A 15,569-nucleotide genomic window follows, 5' to 3' on the forward strand; every position below is an offset into this window, starting at 1 on the left:
TTTTATCTAAAAGAAAATTGTTGCAGTCACTGTAGGAAAAGCTACTACAGTTTTCTTTTCTCATATTTTCCTTCCACACCAATGTATTGTTTGTATGCTGTGTGAATCTCTAGCTGCTGCTATTTAAAAAACCCAAACAAACCAGACCTCCAAACCCAAGCCCTTTAAAACTGTTTAGGCAAAGCCGAGAGCAATATGCTTGGAGCTGCTGGGAACAGATGGAGGCCAGATGCACTGGTTCCTGGTAACTACTAATCATATGGGTTCAGTCTTCATGGGATAAACTGCTGATGAGAGAAAGTAGCAGCCTGGATGATTTTGTAAAATGGTGCAGCAAACTGACAGCAGGTGTTAGGAAGAAAAGGGTAATGCCATAACAATAGTTGCCATTAAAATGGTTTCACTTCCAGCTCATTACAAATGAGGCTGTGCTTGCATGTTTAGCAGCACTTATAATTGTTTTTTATGTACCTAGTTGTATTTAATATAGTGGAAAGACTGTTTTTTCTTACAGTTCAGTAGCAGTACACTTTTTTTGGCATGTTGTACACATATCAGCCAGCTAACAGTGCTATAAAGGAATTTACTCTGAGTTGCTTTGGGGTTTTGATTAGGAAGTTTGATTTTTTTTCTTCATTAGCTGTTTTCTAAATAAAAAATAATAGTAGGAGATTATTTGTTTCCTGTTTGGAAAAAAAAAAGGAATCTTGTCACGTCATTTTTGGCTGTTTCTGTCTTTGGTAGGTGGGAATAACAAACCAGTGGAAGGTGGATTGGAAGTTGGTGAGAAGACACAGCTTCTGGAAATGTGTGAGCATCGAAGGTAGCTATTGCATAGAGGTGCACTTAACTGACAAATGTGCTGTGCATTAACTTCCTATCATTCCTGCAGTCATGGAGAATGTAAACCTGCAGGATTACTAAATGAGATAACACTAAAAATATGTATTTGCTTTCCAAAACTCGATGTACTTAGAAACTATCTATCAGTTAATGTCATTCTCTTTACGTTGATTTGAATCTGAATGCTAACAGAGCTGGATATTTTAGATTAACAAGTCTTAAGTGAGGTGAAACTATATGAGGGGAGCTTTTTATTTCCTGTTTTAATTAATAATATTATGAACTTATGCAGAAATATATTTTTGTGTTATGTATAAATGGGAAAATTGGGCAGAATTGTTTCTATTGAGGAAGTGGTGGTGAGTGAAACAAATTGACATCTAGCCCCAGCTCTGCTATCAATGTAGGTGACAGATAATACATTCAGGATGTTATAGTGTTCAGAGATTGGTGCCAATGATTTTTTTACATTATTGAGAGCTTTGAAAGTTCTACAGTTGAAATGGTGCCTCAACTTGTAACTATACTTTGAAGCAGCAAGTGACTTGGAATTTTAATGGACGAAAAGTGGTATAATAAGAACTTCCACTTGAAGCAGTTAACTTTTGCTTACATCAGTTGGCATTAACAGTTTAAAAGTATTTCTGCAATATCACTTTCTTATCATATATAATTTTCCTGTGGCAGGAATGCAAGTTATTGATTTTGCAACCTGTTGTTCTTGGTGCCTTTGCAATAGTTTTTGAGCCCAACTGGCACACGGGTGCTATCACAGTTTTTATGTAGGTTGTTGGACAAGTGGTCCAGAACTGAGATGACAAAGTCCGAGAGCTCAGTTGTTGACTACACACTGAAACTGTCAGACAGTGTCCAGTTCCATACCAGATGCTCAGTGTTCCAGGTGGGATGAGTTGTTAGCCTCATCGGCGGGAAGGAGGTGAAATGAAGGTTATTACATGGCTCATGGGGAGGTCTGAGGTGTTGCTCTAACCTCTTTTATGTCAGTTCCCAAAACCCCTCCTTCTTCCACAGTTTGTGTCCTTATGGTTACATAATTACTGTTGCTCTCTCATTGCGTTTTCTTAGGCTGTTGCTCTCACAACTTGCTCTAAGTACGTCTTTTGCAGTTGGATTATTTTTCATTCAGCTTCCTCCTGCCTGCATGGGAGAGGATAACTCACTGAGTTCATTCCAAAATACAGGACTTGCAGACGGCAGGCGAGAGAGCAATCAGGAGACGCTGATCACCACGAGGGCATGTCGAGTGATGAGGAGCTGACTCCCACAGAGCTGGGCGAGTTCCAGAAGAGCAAAGGTTGGTGACAGTATTAATGTGATGTACTGCAACAAAATACCTTTCTGATATTTTTTAATGATTTTTTTTCTTTTTTTTAAATAAAGGTGAAGAATACTTCATTTGAGTTCCATGTTCTTAATTACATACTATAGAAAAGAAATGCATTCAGGCAGTTCTGACTGATGACTTGGGAAGAGTAGATGGATGGTTGTAGATTTCTTTTGGTATGAGTTCTGTAGTGGCAGCATTGCACATGGCTCTTGAACTAGAAGTAAGCTCTGTCAGATTATGCTGGAGCTGATGTGACAGTACTCAATGCAGTGCTGCAACATGTTTTGTATGATCAGTTTGTTCCCAAAGGTAGAGAATGAATTAAAAGATTGGTGTTTTAGTTATCTGAAATGAATGGATGAAGAAGAGATGAGAAAGGCATAATACCTATTGTTCACATAACAGCAGAAGAGTTTTCATGTCTGAAATTTTATCACTGTGGAATAAAGTTTGAAACATAGTTGTTATATAAATCTGTGAAATAGATAATGAAGCAACTTGCCTTTCTTTGGTCTTCTGACACTATTGTTTTCTAAGACTGGGTTTTCCAGGGAGCCAGTTTTAAAACCCATTTCAGTGTCAGGTGTGTCAAAGATAAATAACAAGTACAATTATCATATAGATGTTTATTATGTCCTACAGATGCATAAACTCTTCAGCTTATGCCTCAATAAGTTCTGTGATTGTTTCTTTTTATTCCCAATGAATATTATCCATAGATAACGTTTTAGAGGATAGTAGGAAAGTCTTTGAAGATGTACATGCAGATTTTTGTGACATCAGAAAAATCCTGTTGAAATTCCAGGAATGGAAAGAGAAGTTTCCTGACTCTTACTGTGATGCTTATATCAGTTTCTGCCTGCCTAAGCTGTTAAATCCTTTGATCAGAGTTCAGTTATTAAGTTGGAATCCTCTTGAGGTAGGTGCATCAGCTGACTCTTTTTTAAAAGATTGTGTGTATGTATTATGTATTAATATGAAAAAATATATTTTTTTCTATACACAGCACAGTGCATTAGAAATTAATACAAAGCTTCTGTGTTGTCTCAAAAATTGAAGCATGTGGTTGGAGTTTTCTAAACTTTCCACTTTCCTTCAGCTCCTTTTGCAACATCCTCTGTAAAAAGAATTCTTCTCCTGAGTTCTTTGAAGACACTTCAACAATCCCAGCCTTTTAAATTGTTTTAATTCTAGATTTAAATCTAGTTTTTCTGGTTTGCTGTTTTAACCCATTCAGTGTTGAGGGTGGATCTGAAATTAAGTGGGAATCTTGGGTATCGTTGGATGGAGCTTTTCTCTTAATCCTGACCAGCTGAATAACTAAGAGGAGTGATCTTTTAGCAGAATCTTACAGAACTGGAAGAGATGCCCTGGTTCAGAGCTATAGAAGAATTCAGTGATGCAGAAAACGTATCTGAATCAAAAAGGGATGATGATCATGATCAAGAAGTTTTGCCTAAAGTGATTGAAAAAACTATTCTTCCCAAAATTACAGGTATAATAAGATTGTGTTGAAAATGTTCACTGCAGCTATGCAATCAAACCTTCAGTAAGAGTGTGTAGCTATCAAATAATGTTAGTTAAATAATAGTGCTCCAAGGTGTAGTGATTATGTAGTTCCACAGAGTAAGGCTAGAGTATCCTCTTTAAGATTATTGTGAGAGGCTGAGCTTTTTATATACGTTTACTTCTGTTACATTGTAATGTCTTTAGGGTGGATAAGTACTTGTATATTGTGAATGAAATAAATTCCTATTTCTTTTCAGCATTTGTGAAGAGTGTGTGGGATCCTTTATCTACTTCACAGACAAAGAACCTTGTGCAGCTTTGCAATAACATCTTTGGAAAACAAGTCCTTTCCAAAAATGAGTCTAGTCGAGCAAGAGAGGTAAAAGCTCCTGTGGTACTGGGAAAGGGGAACTTTGCCCATTGTGTGCTTTTGTGTGTGCTCCTGTGGGCACTGAGGGCATTCTTCTGAAACTGTTTGGTTCTGATTACTTGTTTGTTTTGTCACTTTATATTAAGATGATTTAATAGTTAGGCTTCCAGGTCTCTGATCCTCTCCTTGTTGAAGATGATGGGACATTCTTGAGGCACTAATTAGTTCCTGTTACTAGAAAAATTCTGCCTGTACCTATTCAGAATCTCTTTATAGATCTAATCTTATTTCACCACAATAACCATGGTTAGAATTTAGATTTGCATTCACTTATCTTTCCAAATTTGAGCTTTGAATGCTAATAATGCTCTAGTGGTTCATTATTTAAGCTTTTATTTGTAAAGTAGACCTAGAATTTCGAAATTTGAAAATCCCCAAATGTTAATTAGTTAGTGAGGAGAAAAACTTCTTCGTAATCTTTGCAATCTTTTAATAATTACTTTTATACATGTAGTCACTCCAGCAAGCCCTTCCTCAGCCTGATTCGAGTTTTGTTCTGATGTAAATTTGAAGGTTCATTTAGCATAAAACTGGTGAAATGAGATGGCTGTTTGGTCCCTGAAAAGAAGTATTTTAAAGAAAACGTTTATGCCTTCCAAAGGTTGCAGTTTTGAAACCATGACTTGAAGTCAAGTGGTGCAGTTGACCTTAGCCAAGATACTGTTTGTACAGAAAGTAAAGTAAACCAGAACTTTAAATAAATAGACTTAAAAAAGAGGTAGGTGGCAATCCCTGGCACCTGAAAGCATGTTGCCTAGAAACACATGCTATCCCAGCTAAGGTGATTTTTTTACATAGAATTTCACAGCTTTTCATGGGGATCCTATGTGTATAGCTTACTTTGTTGTTAATCTGTACAGTTTTCCTGCTGCCTTGTGCAATAAAAGGCCTCACTTAAAAAATAACTTCATTTTAAAAAGAGTCCTCTAGGTTAACTCTGTAGAGAATTGCAACAGTGATTTTTCTACTGTTTTAATATATTCATTGTCTCATATATATAACATACAAGTGGCAACTATAATATCTCTAATTAACATATTGCACTTCTACATGAACAAAATAACCATTGCCATTGTTACAAATGGAATGTGAAGTCTTTCTTTTGAGGACATATTAATAATTCTTTTTTAATAGGATTTGATGAACACAGTTGTCCTAAGAATGAAGAAATCTGTAGAGGAAGATGTCTTTATTCCTCTCTATCCTAAAAGGTAAGATGACCCTGTGACTCTTCATAACTTGTATTTTTTTTTTAATTCCTCGACCTTTCTCCTCCACAGATGTAGATAATTTATCGTAGACATCCATTAGCAGAAAAAGGAACAAATGTGTCTTCTTTGGTTTTATTATAGGAAAGGTTATGAAGCCTTGTTCCTGTTTATGAACTCTTTCTAATAAGGGCAGGTCTACTGACTTGATGCTTTTTTGCACTGGTAACCAAAAGTGTCTCAGTATATGAGGTCCAGAGCCTGGTTTTAGCGTGGTGACTTACATCAGAGGGTCTTGTGTTAGTTTAGATGGTCTGGTGTCCCATAGATATGTCCCTGGATTCCTCCTGTCATTCCTAAAATAGGGGGTTTGTTGTTGATGCTCATTGTGGCCACTGTAAGTGTTCAGGCCCAGGCTGGTTGGAGCTCTAAGCAACCTTTTCTAGGTTGGTGCAGGAACTAAATGGTCTTTATGGTCCCTTCCTACCCAAACCATTCTGTGATTGCTGCACAGTATTTCAAAGATGGGAATAAGTAGGAGTCTGGGATATGTGGGGTTAAGGTACAGCTAGGAGAGAAGCTTTGCTAAATCTGGGATGTAGAGAATGTTTGGTTCTAAGCATTGTTGTTTTGATATGAGTCCAAGAAATGTAGACATGGGTGTTACCAGCTGGTAATTTTATTGTAAATTATTTCACAGTAGTTGTACTCTAATGGGTTCAAATTGACAGCTGTTTCCCTAGGCCTTTATTCTGGTTGTGGCCAAAAGAATTACAGAATTAACATTCATCAGTATCTGAGAGATCAGTTGCCTGTTTATCTTCTTTTAAACTAAAAAAATAATCCTTATTTTAACTTTTTTTTTTCCTTCTTCTCATGACCAGCACTGTGGAAGACAAGTCATCACCATGTTCTAAATTTCAAGAAAGACGGTTTTGGTCAGCTGTTAAGGTAGAGAAAAGAAAGGGTTTTTTATTGTGTGTTTTTATTTTTTCTTTGAAATTAATTTTAGTGTCAAAAAAAAGAGAAATTTTCAGTCAGTCAGGAAATATTTCTTCAAGCAAGTCTGATTCCTGGGGTATGAATACATTTTTATTAGGATGGATAACGATTTTGTGCAACCTGCACAGAGAACCAACCTATCCTTCACTGAGCAAAATGGTTTAAGAATGAACTATAAATGAGCACTTTATTTTCTGTTTACCCAGCTGATACATCTTCTGGTAAGAGATGCTCACCATCTGCTCCTGCTGGTTCATCTTTTTTTTCCATGTAATGGGTTCACCAGGCCTGTTGGCCTTACATCATATTAGTCACTGTCACCCAACACTGTGGGAACAGACAGGTTCTTTTGGAGATCCTGTGCAAAATGATGATGGCACTAAGCTGTTGGTACAATTATTATTTTGAACAGAATTTTAGGATCAGCATAGTGTTTTATGATCAGAATGGCACAGTATTGTTATAATCCAAATTGGCATAGCATAATTTTATAAGTAACATGGCACAAAACTTACAGCATAGCTTAGTTTATGGCTCCTAAATACGTGAATTCTCTGTAGATTGGGTCAAATCTTAATATTTGGATTGCATAATCAGTAATATAAGTCAGATTTTAGACTAGAAACATGAAGGACTATGAGTCACTCAGTCCTTGGAGGAAGCAGAGGATGGTGGAGGTGTCCCTGGCCACTGTGATCGCTCATGGGTGTCTCTGTACAGCAACAGTTCTGTTTCAAGGTCCCCTTGGCATTGTCATGGCTTGATTTTCTAGACAGTGCTCTGTGTGCTGTTCTTATTCTGTGACAGGGTTGTCACCACCTCTGGGTTGGACAGGTGCCAGGGACCTTCTAGGCTGGTAAGGATGGGGTAGTCACCCTGTCAGCCAGGAATTTTGAGGGTGACATAGAGGGAAAGAAGAAATCTGTTTGGTTTGTCTCCTTGGTGCACAGGACCTTCATGGCCTGCTAATGAGGAGAAATGATTGGTCTAATACACTACCAGCTCAATCACAGGGAATGGCTGTTTGCCTTATGAAATGATGTTATTTATGGTAACCATTATTGTAGAATATAGTCACTGTGGTGTTCATATAAGCAGTATCAGTACAGTTTTACTTTTGGGGTACTGAGTTGAGAATTCCTGAATGCCTGTGATTCAGTTTCTGCTTAAGTTGTGTTTCCTCTGGGAGCAGGCTTCTTTCTAAAGATGAGATTTAGATGCATAAAACCTCATTAAAATCCAAGATGGTATTCCAGTTTCCCTGCTTGTCCTGTTGCTTGTCCTCCTTGACTCAGAACAGGTTAATTTTCAAGTAACTTTCCTTCCTGTGTCTGTGAGCAAATACCTCACAGACACAGCCTTACACTATACACAAAAATAACAACAATTGTAAGTATTTATAGTGATAGGGGCAACAAGAAAAACCCTCGATGCCTAATAATACTGACATAAAAATCTTTGTGCTGCAGTGAACTGTGGCCACCAACCTCATCATGTTATGAGGGACTGAGCAGATGGAGTAATTTTTTACAGTTTTGCCTTGCTCTGACAGTTTACTTGGTAATCTTCTGTACTTAGCAAATTGGTTAACCTATTAGAAGGGTAAAATGCTCTTCCCAGCCTTGGGAGGTCATATATACATGTATTAGGGTGTGTATGTGTGTGTGTGTGTGTGTATGCACATGTAAAATTAATTAGGTTATTTATGATATGCAGTTTATTAGTGGCTAAGTCACAGTAAGTTTGGAGAGTGAATCCTGGGGTAATGGACATAATATTACTGTTTTATCTTTCTCTTGCATGAAACTTGTAACACTGTGTTTTAGCACACTTACAGCTCCCAGATACACAGATTCTTTGTTTCTTTGTTCCTACAGCTGCTTTCCAATGTTGTTCTTTGGGATGGGATTGTCCAAGAAGATAAGGTCCGTGATTTGGGATTGAGCAAGCTACTGAATCGTTACCTTCTCCTGAACATCCTAAACACACCTCTGGGGCCAGATAATATAGAAAAGTGTAAAAAGGTAAAAGATAACATGTACATTGGAAGAGGGTGTATGCTATAAGCTTTTTTTCCCATGAAGATGGGTCAAAACTCTTTATGAAGGTGGAATATTTAAATAAAAAAAAATTAAACCACATTTAAAATATGTTTTTAATTTTTTTTTTTAATGACCTTGGTGCGTAAAAACATTTTAGAGCAAATACTGGTCTCTAAGTTGTTAAGAATAACTACTTGGAAGGATAATCTTGGTTTGAAAGAAAAACCACACTAATAATGACTGAACTTGCCTGAAGGTTCCTGTCAGAAGTGATGTGACTTGATTATATTGAAATACTTTTTAAACTTTTTCCAAATATTTTTTGTGTGAGCAGGTGGTTGCTTGCCTCCCAGAAAGATGGTTCCAAGATCTTAAAAGTGGATCAACTCTCCCTGAATTAGTGAACTTCTGCCAGCACTTGCTGCAATGTGCCTGTACTCTACACAAGAATAACCACAGGTACTAGATAAGGCTTTCCTTGGGATTAAAGTGCTTCCTCCAATACTTTAAGTACTTTTTTAATTCCTTAAGCCTTACATATTTTGCACTGTCAAGGATGCTCTTGTCACATACATACATAAAACAAAAGATAGGGACTGTGATGTGAAGGAGTGCTTCTGCAGTACTCATTTAATGTGATAGTTTGAGGTGGTAGGTGTACTGTTGGGTACTGTTGGTGACCAGAGTAGCCAAGGTCAACTGGTGACAAGTGGCCAAAGAGAGATACCTGAGTCTTTTTAAAGTTAAAAAACATAAAGGGTACTTAAGACAGGTACATAAAAGTGTTGCTATAATTTTTTTTCCTTTTTTTTTTTAATTCTTAAATAGTGATGAAACAAAAGAAGTTCTTCTCCTGTTGGTGAGAGTGGGAGCTCTGCATATTGTTGAAGACTTCATTGACGAGCATAAACTTGAACACCTTAAGTCAATGATTGGGAAATAGAAATGTTTGAAGCAGTACTTGCATTACTGAAACAAGCCTGCTATTCACACTGGACCAGTTCTAATATGACATTTAATTAGTGGATCTTGCCTACCCAAAGATGTAATGGTAATCACTGTCCTAATGTTAAATATGTGAGGTGTTTTCCCCAAATATCTTCTACTGCTATTTACTCTTAGGTTAAAAGAGTCTTTAGAAGTTACAGCTGTCAAAGTTAAGTGATGGTTCAGGCATTCTAAAATGTATGCCAGTGCTTTACTGCTGTATCTGTCTTGGAACAATTCCTGGAAACAGAAAGTGCCTCTGAAGTTTGTCACTGCTAGCCTGTGGACAATCTGACAAGCTATTTTCAGTATTGATTGCTAAATGTCATTCTGACTCAGCAGTCCTTGAGCTCTTCTAACTTGTGGTCCACAGTGATTTTTGGGAGGGTTGTTGTTAAGCCATTCCTAGTGAAAAAGAATTCATAATACTGCCAGAGTTTGGATCTGATAGAGAAACAAGGGGGGCAGTGTAAGGAGTCAAGCTTTTACTACAGACATCATAATGATAAGTACAAACCAACTTCAGTTACTTTCTAAGAACTGGAATTCTAGGAAACTCTTCCTTTTTGCTTCCCAGTAAGATCTACTTCATATCCTTGTTAGATTTCTAATGTTTTAGAACTTTGTATATTTACAATAAGTATTTTTACAGAATAACAGGAATGCTTCACTGTGGAAACTGTCATGTATCACAGACTCTGTGTTTACTTGTGGCTCTATTTCTCCAAAATCATCTGGGACTAGAATTTAATTCTTGCAGACTTAATCCCTTATGGTTTCTTTTATATTTTTTAAGTTAAAAATATATTTTTGTCAAATATTTTAATTGTAAATAGCTTTGATCAGTGTTAACAGACAAAAGATTACTTTTTAAATAATGTTGTTTTATTTTGAAAATAAAATATTTTTCTGTGCTAATGACACCTACAGTTCAATTCTTTCACATGTGACAAAAATGTTAAGTATGAAAGAAAACCCTCAGGCTCCACTAACCCTCATTACCTTTGGGAGTTATGTTGCAAATCCTGCTTTCTAATAATGAATTTCTGTTGCTTTTCCTCTCAGAATGACAACAAAAATACAACTGCTGATCAGCAATCACCACAAGCTGATGATCTCATTGCTTTTCTCTTGTTTTCCTTTGTCTCATCCCAGCTTGTCTCTGGCACCAGCCTTGTGCTATTACAAAAATGTAATTAATTGTTCTATCAAAATTTAGCTCTGTAGATGTTTGTTTCTGGAAGAAAGATTCTTTGTAATGACTTGTAAGCATTGGGAAGGCAGTGGACACTTGAGTCACAAAAGTCTGCACACTAAAATCTTCTGGAAAGGTTAACTTTATTGTTTGCTTTGCCTATGTATATACAAAACTTGGCAACTGCTCATCCACAGTAAATTAAAAATATGAATTTTCTCAGTAATTCCTAGACTGTGAAAAACAGTATTATTTTTTAAGTCCTTCATTCACTTCTTTCCAAATTTTTTCCTCTATTTTTGAAGTATCGTATTCTCGCAGCATATCAAACTCCAGCCATGGCTGGCTCCACTTCTGTGCTTCTTTCATTTTGCTTTCAGGTAGCTCAAACTTTATTCCTTTTATATTGAATTTTGGTCTTTCCCACCGTTTTGACCACGGTTTAGGTTTCATTCGTACCTGCAGCTAAAATGAAGGATTAAAAAAAAAAGAATACAAAGGTATTAAGTAATTGGATTTTTGAGTGTGAGTTTACCAAAAGGTGAGACAACTGCTGCTCTAACAGAAGAAAACTAAGAGAAAATTGACCAATCTGTCAGTGTGTTAAGGAACTACTACTTTACACTGTTAGGATAAAAGGAATTTTTTTGTCCATGTTGTCACAGCATCTTGTGAAAATTATTAGTTAACACAGTCTCAATTTATTACACAGTCCATAATTGAAACATAAAGTGAACTCATCTTTTGTAGTTTTGTTCCTTATTAAGGAAAAATAAAAGTAGTGTGATAGGGAAAGGGAGGAATGATCACTGTAAGTTACTGAGTTCCTACACAACACTCTAACAGTGTCTGCTGGTTTCTGGATCTTCTCTGAGATGCAGATTTTAGCTGACTCACCCATCTTACCTTGGTGTTTCCTGACACCAACCACTCCCAAACAACCCCATTAACAATGACATTTCTGTAAGAAAAGCCATCCCCTCTGCACAGAGTTCTACAGAGGCAGGTGGAGGCTGCTGCTCCTTGCATGTCTTCAAATTTAACTACTGAGGATAGTAGGTGTTTACGTTCTCAACATTCTTTTGCTATAGAAATGGTACAAAGACTTGCCTGATTTTACCTAGTTTTGTCACCCTGGTAACTAATGTAGCAAAGAGCTGATACAGTCAGATATGGAAGTTACCTAAATAATCCTCTGCTTCCCCTCTCTGAAACATGTGGCTCCTACCTTGTTTACAGGAATTTCTTCGTGGTCCAAACGAGACACAGGTTTCATATTCACATCAAAAGTACTGTATTCGGGGAGGGCATCTCGCAGGTACATCAGGTTGTCATCCAGCCTCTTTTCCAGCTTCAGCACTTCGATGGCCTGGATCCGAGGACTGTACAGTTCATAACATATCTCAACACCTTAGAGAGGGAAAATCAGGTTTAATGAACCAAATTTATTAGAAATACTAACAGCAAATTAGTATTTCTTTAGTGCTACACATTCCTGTATCATTGCAGAACTGCTTTTTACTTCTCAGAGAACTGCAGTGCTGTGTGCACATGTCATTGCACTGTGTCTCCACAGGCAACTGCAGGTTTCTTTGAAAGTCAAGTCTTTGATAACAGGATGGCTTACAAGACATTGCATGGCTTGAGTTTAAAGAAGATGAGCCTGGCTTTTAAACTTCACTCCCTTTTGGTTATTATGGATGTTATTGTTCATCTCAGTGTATATGAAAAGACACCCACCCCTTACGTATTTGCTCTCAGAACCTCACTAATTGCCCTCAATTTTATCATAAACCAGAATATGATCCTATGATAAAACTCTGCTGATCTGTTGCTTGTTAAACAGTTCACACACACATCCCCAGTTCACGTGCTCAAACTGGGCTGGTATTTATGTGGCTAGCAACAGACTGCCCAGGCTCAGACATAAGCACAGTCATCATGGAATGTCTAAAAACCACCATGTATAGAGGCAAAAAAATTACTAAGCAGTTCCATGCCTTCAAATAGCAAGCACACTAACATCTCTGTGTACAGAGTTTCAGGCTTGCAGGATACCCTAATGGGCAGACTCACAATTTTACTTCAGCCTGCTGTCATCCTCCCCACAGACTAAATTTCTACAACTTACACATTTTTTGCTTAACACTTGTACCATAAGTACCACAGTTAGAGCCCCACCTTGGTCTTCTATGACATTCCGAAGGACAAACGTAGCTCCGAGTCCTTTCCCTCCTCTTTGGATGCAGATGCCAACAAACCGGTTGGATTTGTTATTGGCATATGGATCTGCAGTGGTCACAGCAAGCACACTGCCTGCCAAGAAAAGGAGTTAGAATAAACAGGCTGTCCAAGTCAATAAATGTTGGAAGTGTCAAACAAAGTGTACATGTTTAGGCCCATTGGGAAAATACTTTGTTTTCCATCAAAACTGACAGAAACAGAACAAACTTCTAACATGACCTGAATTAAAATATGAATATATGTTGAAGTGATACTGCAGGTTAACTACAAACCTTCTTTCTTTATTTTTTTTACTCTTCACTATCCAAATTGAATGAAATACTTTTAATGTATTTTCCTTTCCTGAGCTTTACTGGTAAACCATATGCTCAAGTGCCAGGATTGAAAAAAAAACACTTAAGGTAACACATTAGGATTGTACTTTTAATGAATCTGGATGTAAATATAAAATTAAAATACAAAGTACTATGTATAAAACACATACTAGTTGTTCTAACATGTGACACTGATGTTTTATTTTATTCTAAATCTGACCACACTTTTTAATACCCCACAGAATGTAAAATACTGACAGAATTATGAAAGTTTTAGTGCTGTTACTGACCAACATAGAACTCTGGGATGTTGAAGACTTTTCTTCTCTGTATCATATCCTTTCTTTCCATATAGTATTTAAGAGGATCTGTTCTCCCTCTGGGAGGTATAAATTCAGGGCTCAGGAACCTGTAGGAACAGCCAAACTTTTAAAAGTGTGAAACAAAAGCATTTGCATAAAAAGTAGTAGAGAAGTTCAAGTATTTGGCCTAAAAATTACCAGCTGGGTAACCACCACAGCTGCCTTTTCAGAGATATGAACTGCAGTTCATGAAGTCACCAATTTTATTTTATTATTGTTTTTTGTTATCCAAAAGGTTGGTGGTTTTTTGTTTTGGTTTTTTTTTTTTTGCGGGGCTTTATTGTTTTGGAGTTTTTGGGTCTTCTTGTTTTGTTTTTGTTTTGTTCTTTTAAACAGATGTTTTCCAAAACCAGTAATACGTGTTGATATTGGAGGAGCTTGATATTGACTGAAAGAGGACAGTTCATTTACTGCTTCCACAGCTGAGGAACAGGTTATTTCATCATTTAATTGCAATTCACATGACAGAACACTTACTATTTGTTGACTTTCTAGTAATAGATATGGAACAATGTATTACAGTTTTTGATCTATTTACACTCTATTACAGTTTTCACAAATTGATTCTATAGGAGACACGACATAAATGTCCTTTTGTGTTACAGAAGCTTAAAGGGACTCGTAAAACTATTTTCTGCTCCAAAAAACTAAATCATGCCCAGGAATTCCCACATGGCCTGGACCTCAATTATCTGACTGCTGAGTTGAAGGCAACACTTCCTGACATGGATTGGCTTGGGCTGAGGACCACTTCCAACAGACCATTTGGATGTGGCCACTCCCGTGACCACTTGGCCTCAGAGCTCAAGGATGAAGCTGGACTCGTTTAATTCCCTAGGACAGATGTGACTTAAAAGTCCTGGATCTGGTCAGGAGAGAAGTGCCCAACACAGAGAAGGAGGATAAATGCAAACCTGCTGTACAAACCTTACAGGGGCTGTGGGGGGAGCACAGGGAACGTGTGTGGCAGCACAGAGGTTCTGCTGCTGTCCATAGGCAGCCACACAGAAAATAAACAACTACAAACCTACTCATGGTCTCCAAAGTTACACAATCTCAGAAGACTAAAATGCCATTTAAATGATGTAGCCCCTGTTCTACTCAGCTGCCACATCACACACTGCACTTTTTAGAACAGCCATGTAGACTCATCACTTCTTAAAAGATATTTCCATCTGAAGACAGAGGGGCATTTTTATAACCTGATTTTTAATACCTTTCCCCTTCCTGGGCTGCCTACATGCTATGGGTTTAGTGGATGTTTTTTCGGAGAGGAAGATGAACAATACAGTACTACCACTCTCTTTCCAGACACAGTACTGAAGTTTTAACAGGGCATCATTTAAAGCAATGCAAATTGGGTTTAAAACTCAGGGAGGCTGTGGATACCCAATTCCTGGAAGTGTTCAAGGCCAGATTGGATGGAGCTCTGAGCAACCTGGTCAAGGGAAAGGTGTCCCTGCCCATGGCAGAGGGGTTGGAATGAGATGATCTTTATGGTGCCTTCCAGCCCAAACCATTCTGTGATTCTATGAAATGGGCTGAGGTGACATCAAAAATACCCAGAATGAGACACCTCATGAGGATTTCACCAGTGCTGACATCAGCTCCACTTTACAAACAGGCATGTGCTCACAACTGATCTCAAGGTCTGAGGCAAAGGCAGACACAGGACACATGTGCCTGTCACCCAGTGGCACATGAAAGAGACGCTTTTAGCAGATACAACCTCACATATTAACCCCAAATCTGCAAAAGTGTTTACTGCTGTACACTTTTTTTTTTTCACGTTTCACTGCTTTCAGGAACTCCAGAACACAGCATTTTAAGGTGTTCTAAGCATATTTCAATATTTCTATCTTTGCTAGAACTTTACAAATTGTATGTTTTTCCCGTGTTTTTTTTCCTTTCTTTTATTTTGTGTAATAACGCCTTGGCTCTTTCAGTAAGTGCTCACACAATGACCACCAGCCCGCAGCAGACCTGGACACAAGCCTGGGGTGGGCACAGGGACAAACAGACTCCCTTCCCTGTCTCTTCTGGGACACACAGACACCCCACCTTCCCTGTCTCCTCTGGGACACA

At 37.7% G+C, this 15,569-nt stretch overlaps 2 protein-coding genes across 3 annotated transcripts in view; one reads left to right on the forward strand and one right to left on the reverse strand.

Annotated features, from left to right (window-relative positions):
* GCFC2 (GC-rich sequence DNA-binding factor 2) overlaps window positions 1–10,605 on the forward strand; it is a 21,311-nt gene extending 10,706 nt beyond the window's left edge. Inside the window, exons 9-18 of one of the 2 annotated variants that reach the window (XM_027641054.1) lie at window positions 745–823; window positions 2,046–2,158; window positions 2,911–3,110; window positions 3,533–3,686; window positions 3,958–4,079; window positions 5,265–5,341; window positions 6,223–6,289; window positions 8,218–8,364; window positions 8,717–8,841; window positions 9,211–10,605. In XM_027641054.1, the coding sequence (XP_027496855.1) occupies window positions 745–823; window positions 2,046–2,158; window positions 2,911–3,110; window positions 3,533–3,686; window positions 3,958–4,079; window positions 5,265–5,341; window positions 6,223–6,289; window positions 8,218–8,364; window positions 8,717–8,841; window positions 9,211–9,325 (1,199 nt within the window). In that variant the 3' untranslated portion in view covers window positions 9,326–10,605. The remainder of the gene's footprint in view (window positions 1–744; window positions 824–2,045; window positions 2,159–2,910; window positions 3,111–3,532; window positions 3,687–3,957; window positions 4,080–5,264; window positions 5,342–6,222; window positions 6,290–8,217; window positions 8,365–8,716; window positions 8,842–9,210) is intronic. The other variant, XM_027641055.1, reaches the window with a different exon arrangement.
* Window positions 10,606–10,688: 83 nt separating this feature from the next.
* The window catches only part of MRPL19 (mitochondrial ribosomal protein L19), a 5,364-nt gene continuing 483 nt past the window's right edge, over window positions 10,689–15,569 (reverse strand). The window contains exons 3-6 of the mRNA XM_027641056.1: window positions 13,413–13,531; window positions 12,746–12,880; window positions 11,793–11,974; window positions 10,689–11,029 (exon numbers count right to left, since the gene is read on the reverse strand). Coding sequence (XP_027496857.1) covers window positions 10,814–11,029; window positions 11,793–11,974; window positions 12,746–12,880; window positions 13,413–13,531 — 652 coding nt within the window. The 3' untranslated portion in view covers window positions 10,689–10,813. The remainder of the gene's footprint in view (window positions 11,030–11,792; window positions 11,975–12,745; window positions 12,881–13,412; window positions 13,532–15,569) is intronic.

This window comes from Corapipo altera, unplaced genomic scaffold, assembly GCF_003945725.1.
Source record: "Corapipo altera isolate COAL_440 unplaced genomic scaffold, ASM394572v1 46, whole genome shotgun sequence".
Classification (NCBI taxonomy): Eukaryota; Metazoa; Chordata; class Aves; order Passeriformes; family Pipridae; genus Corapipo; species Corapipo altera.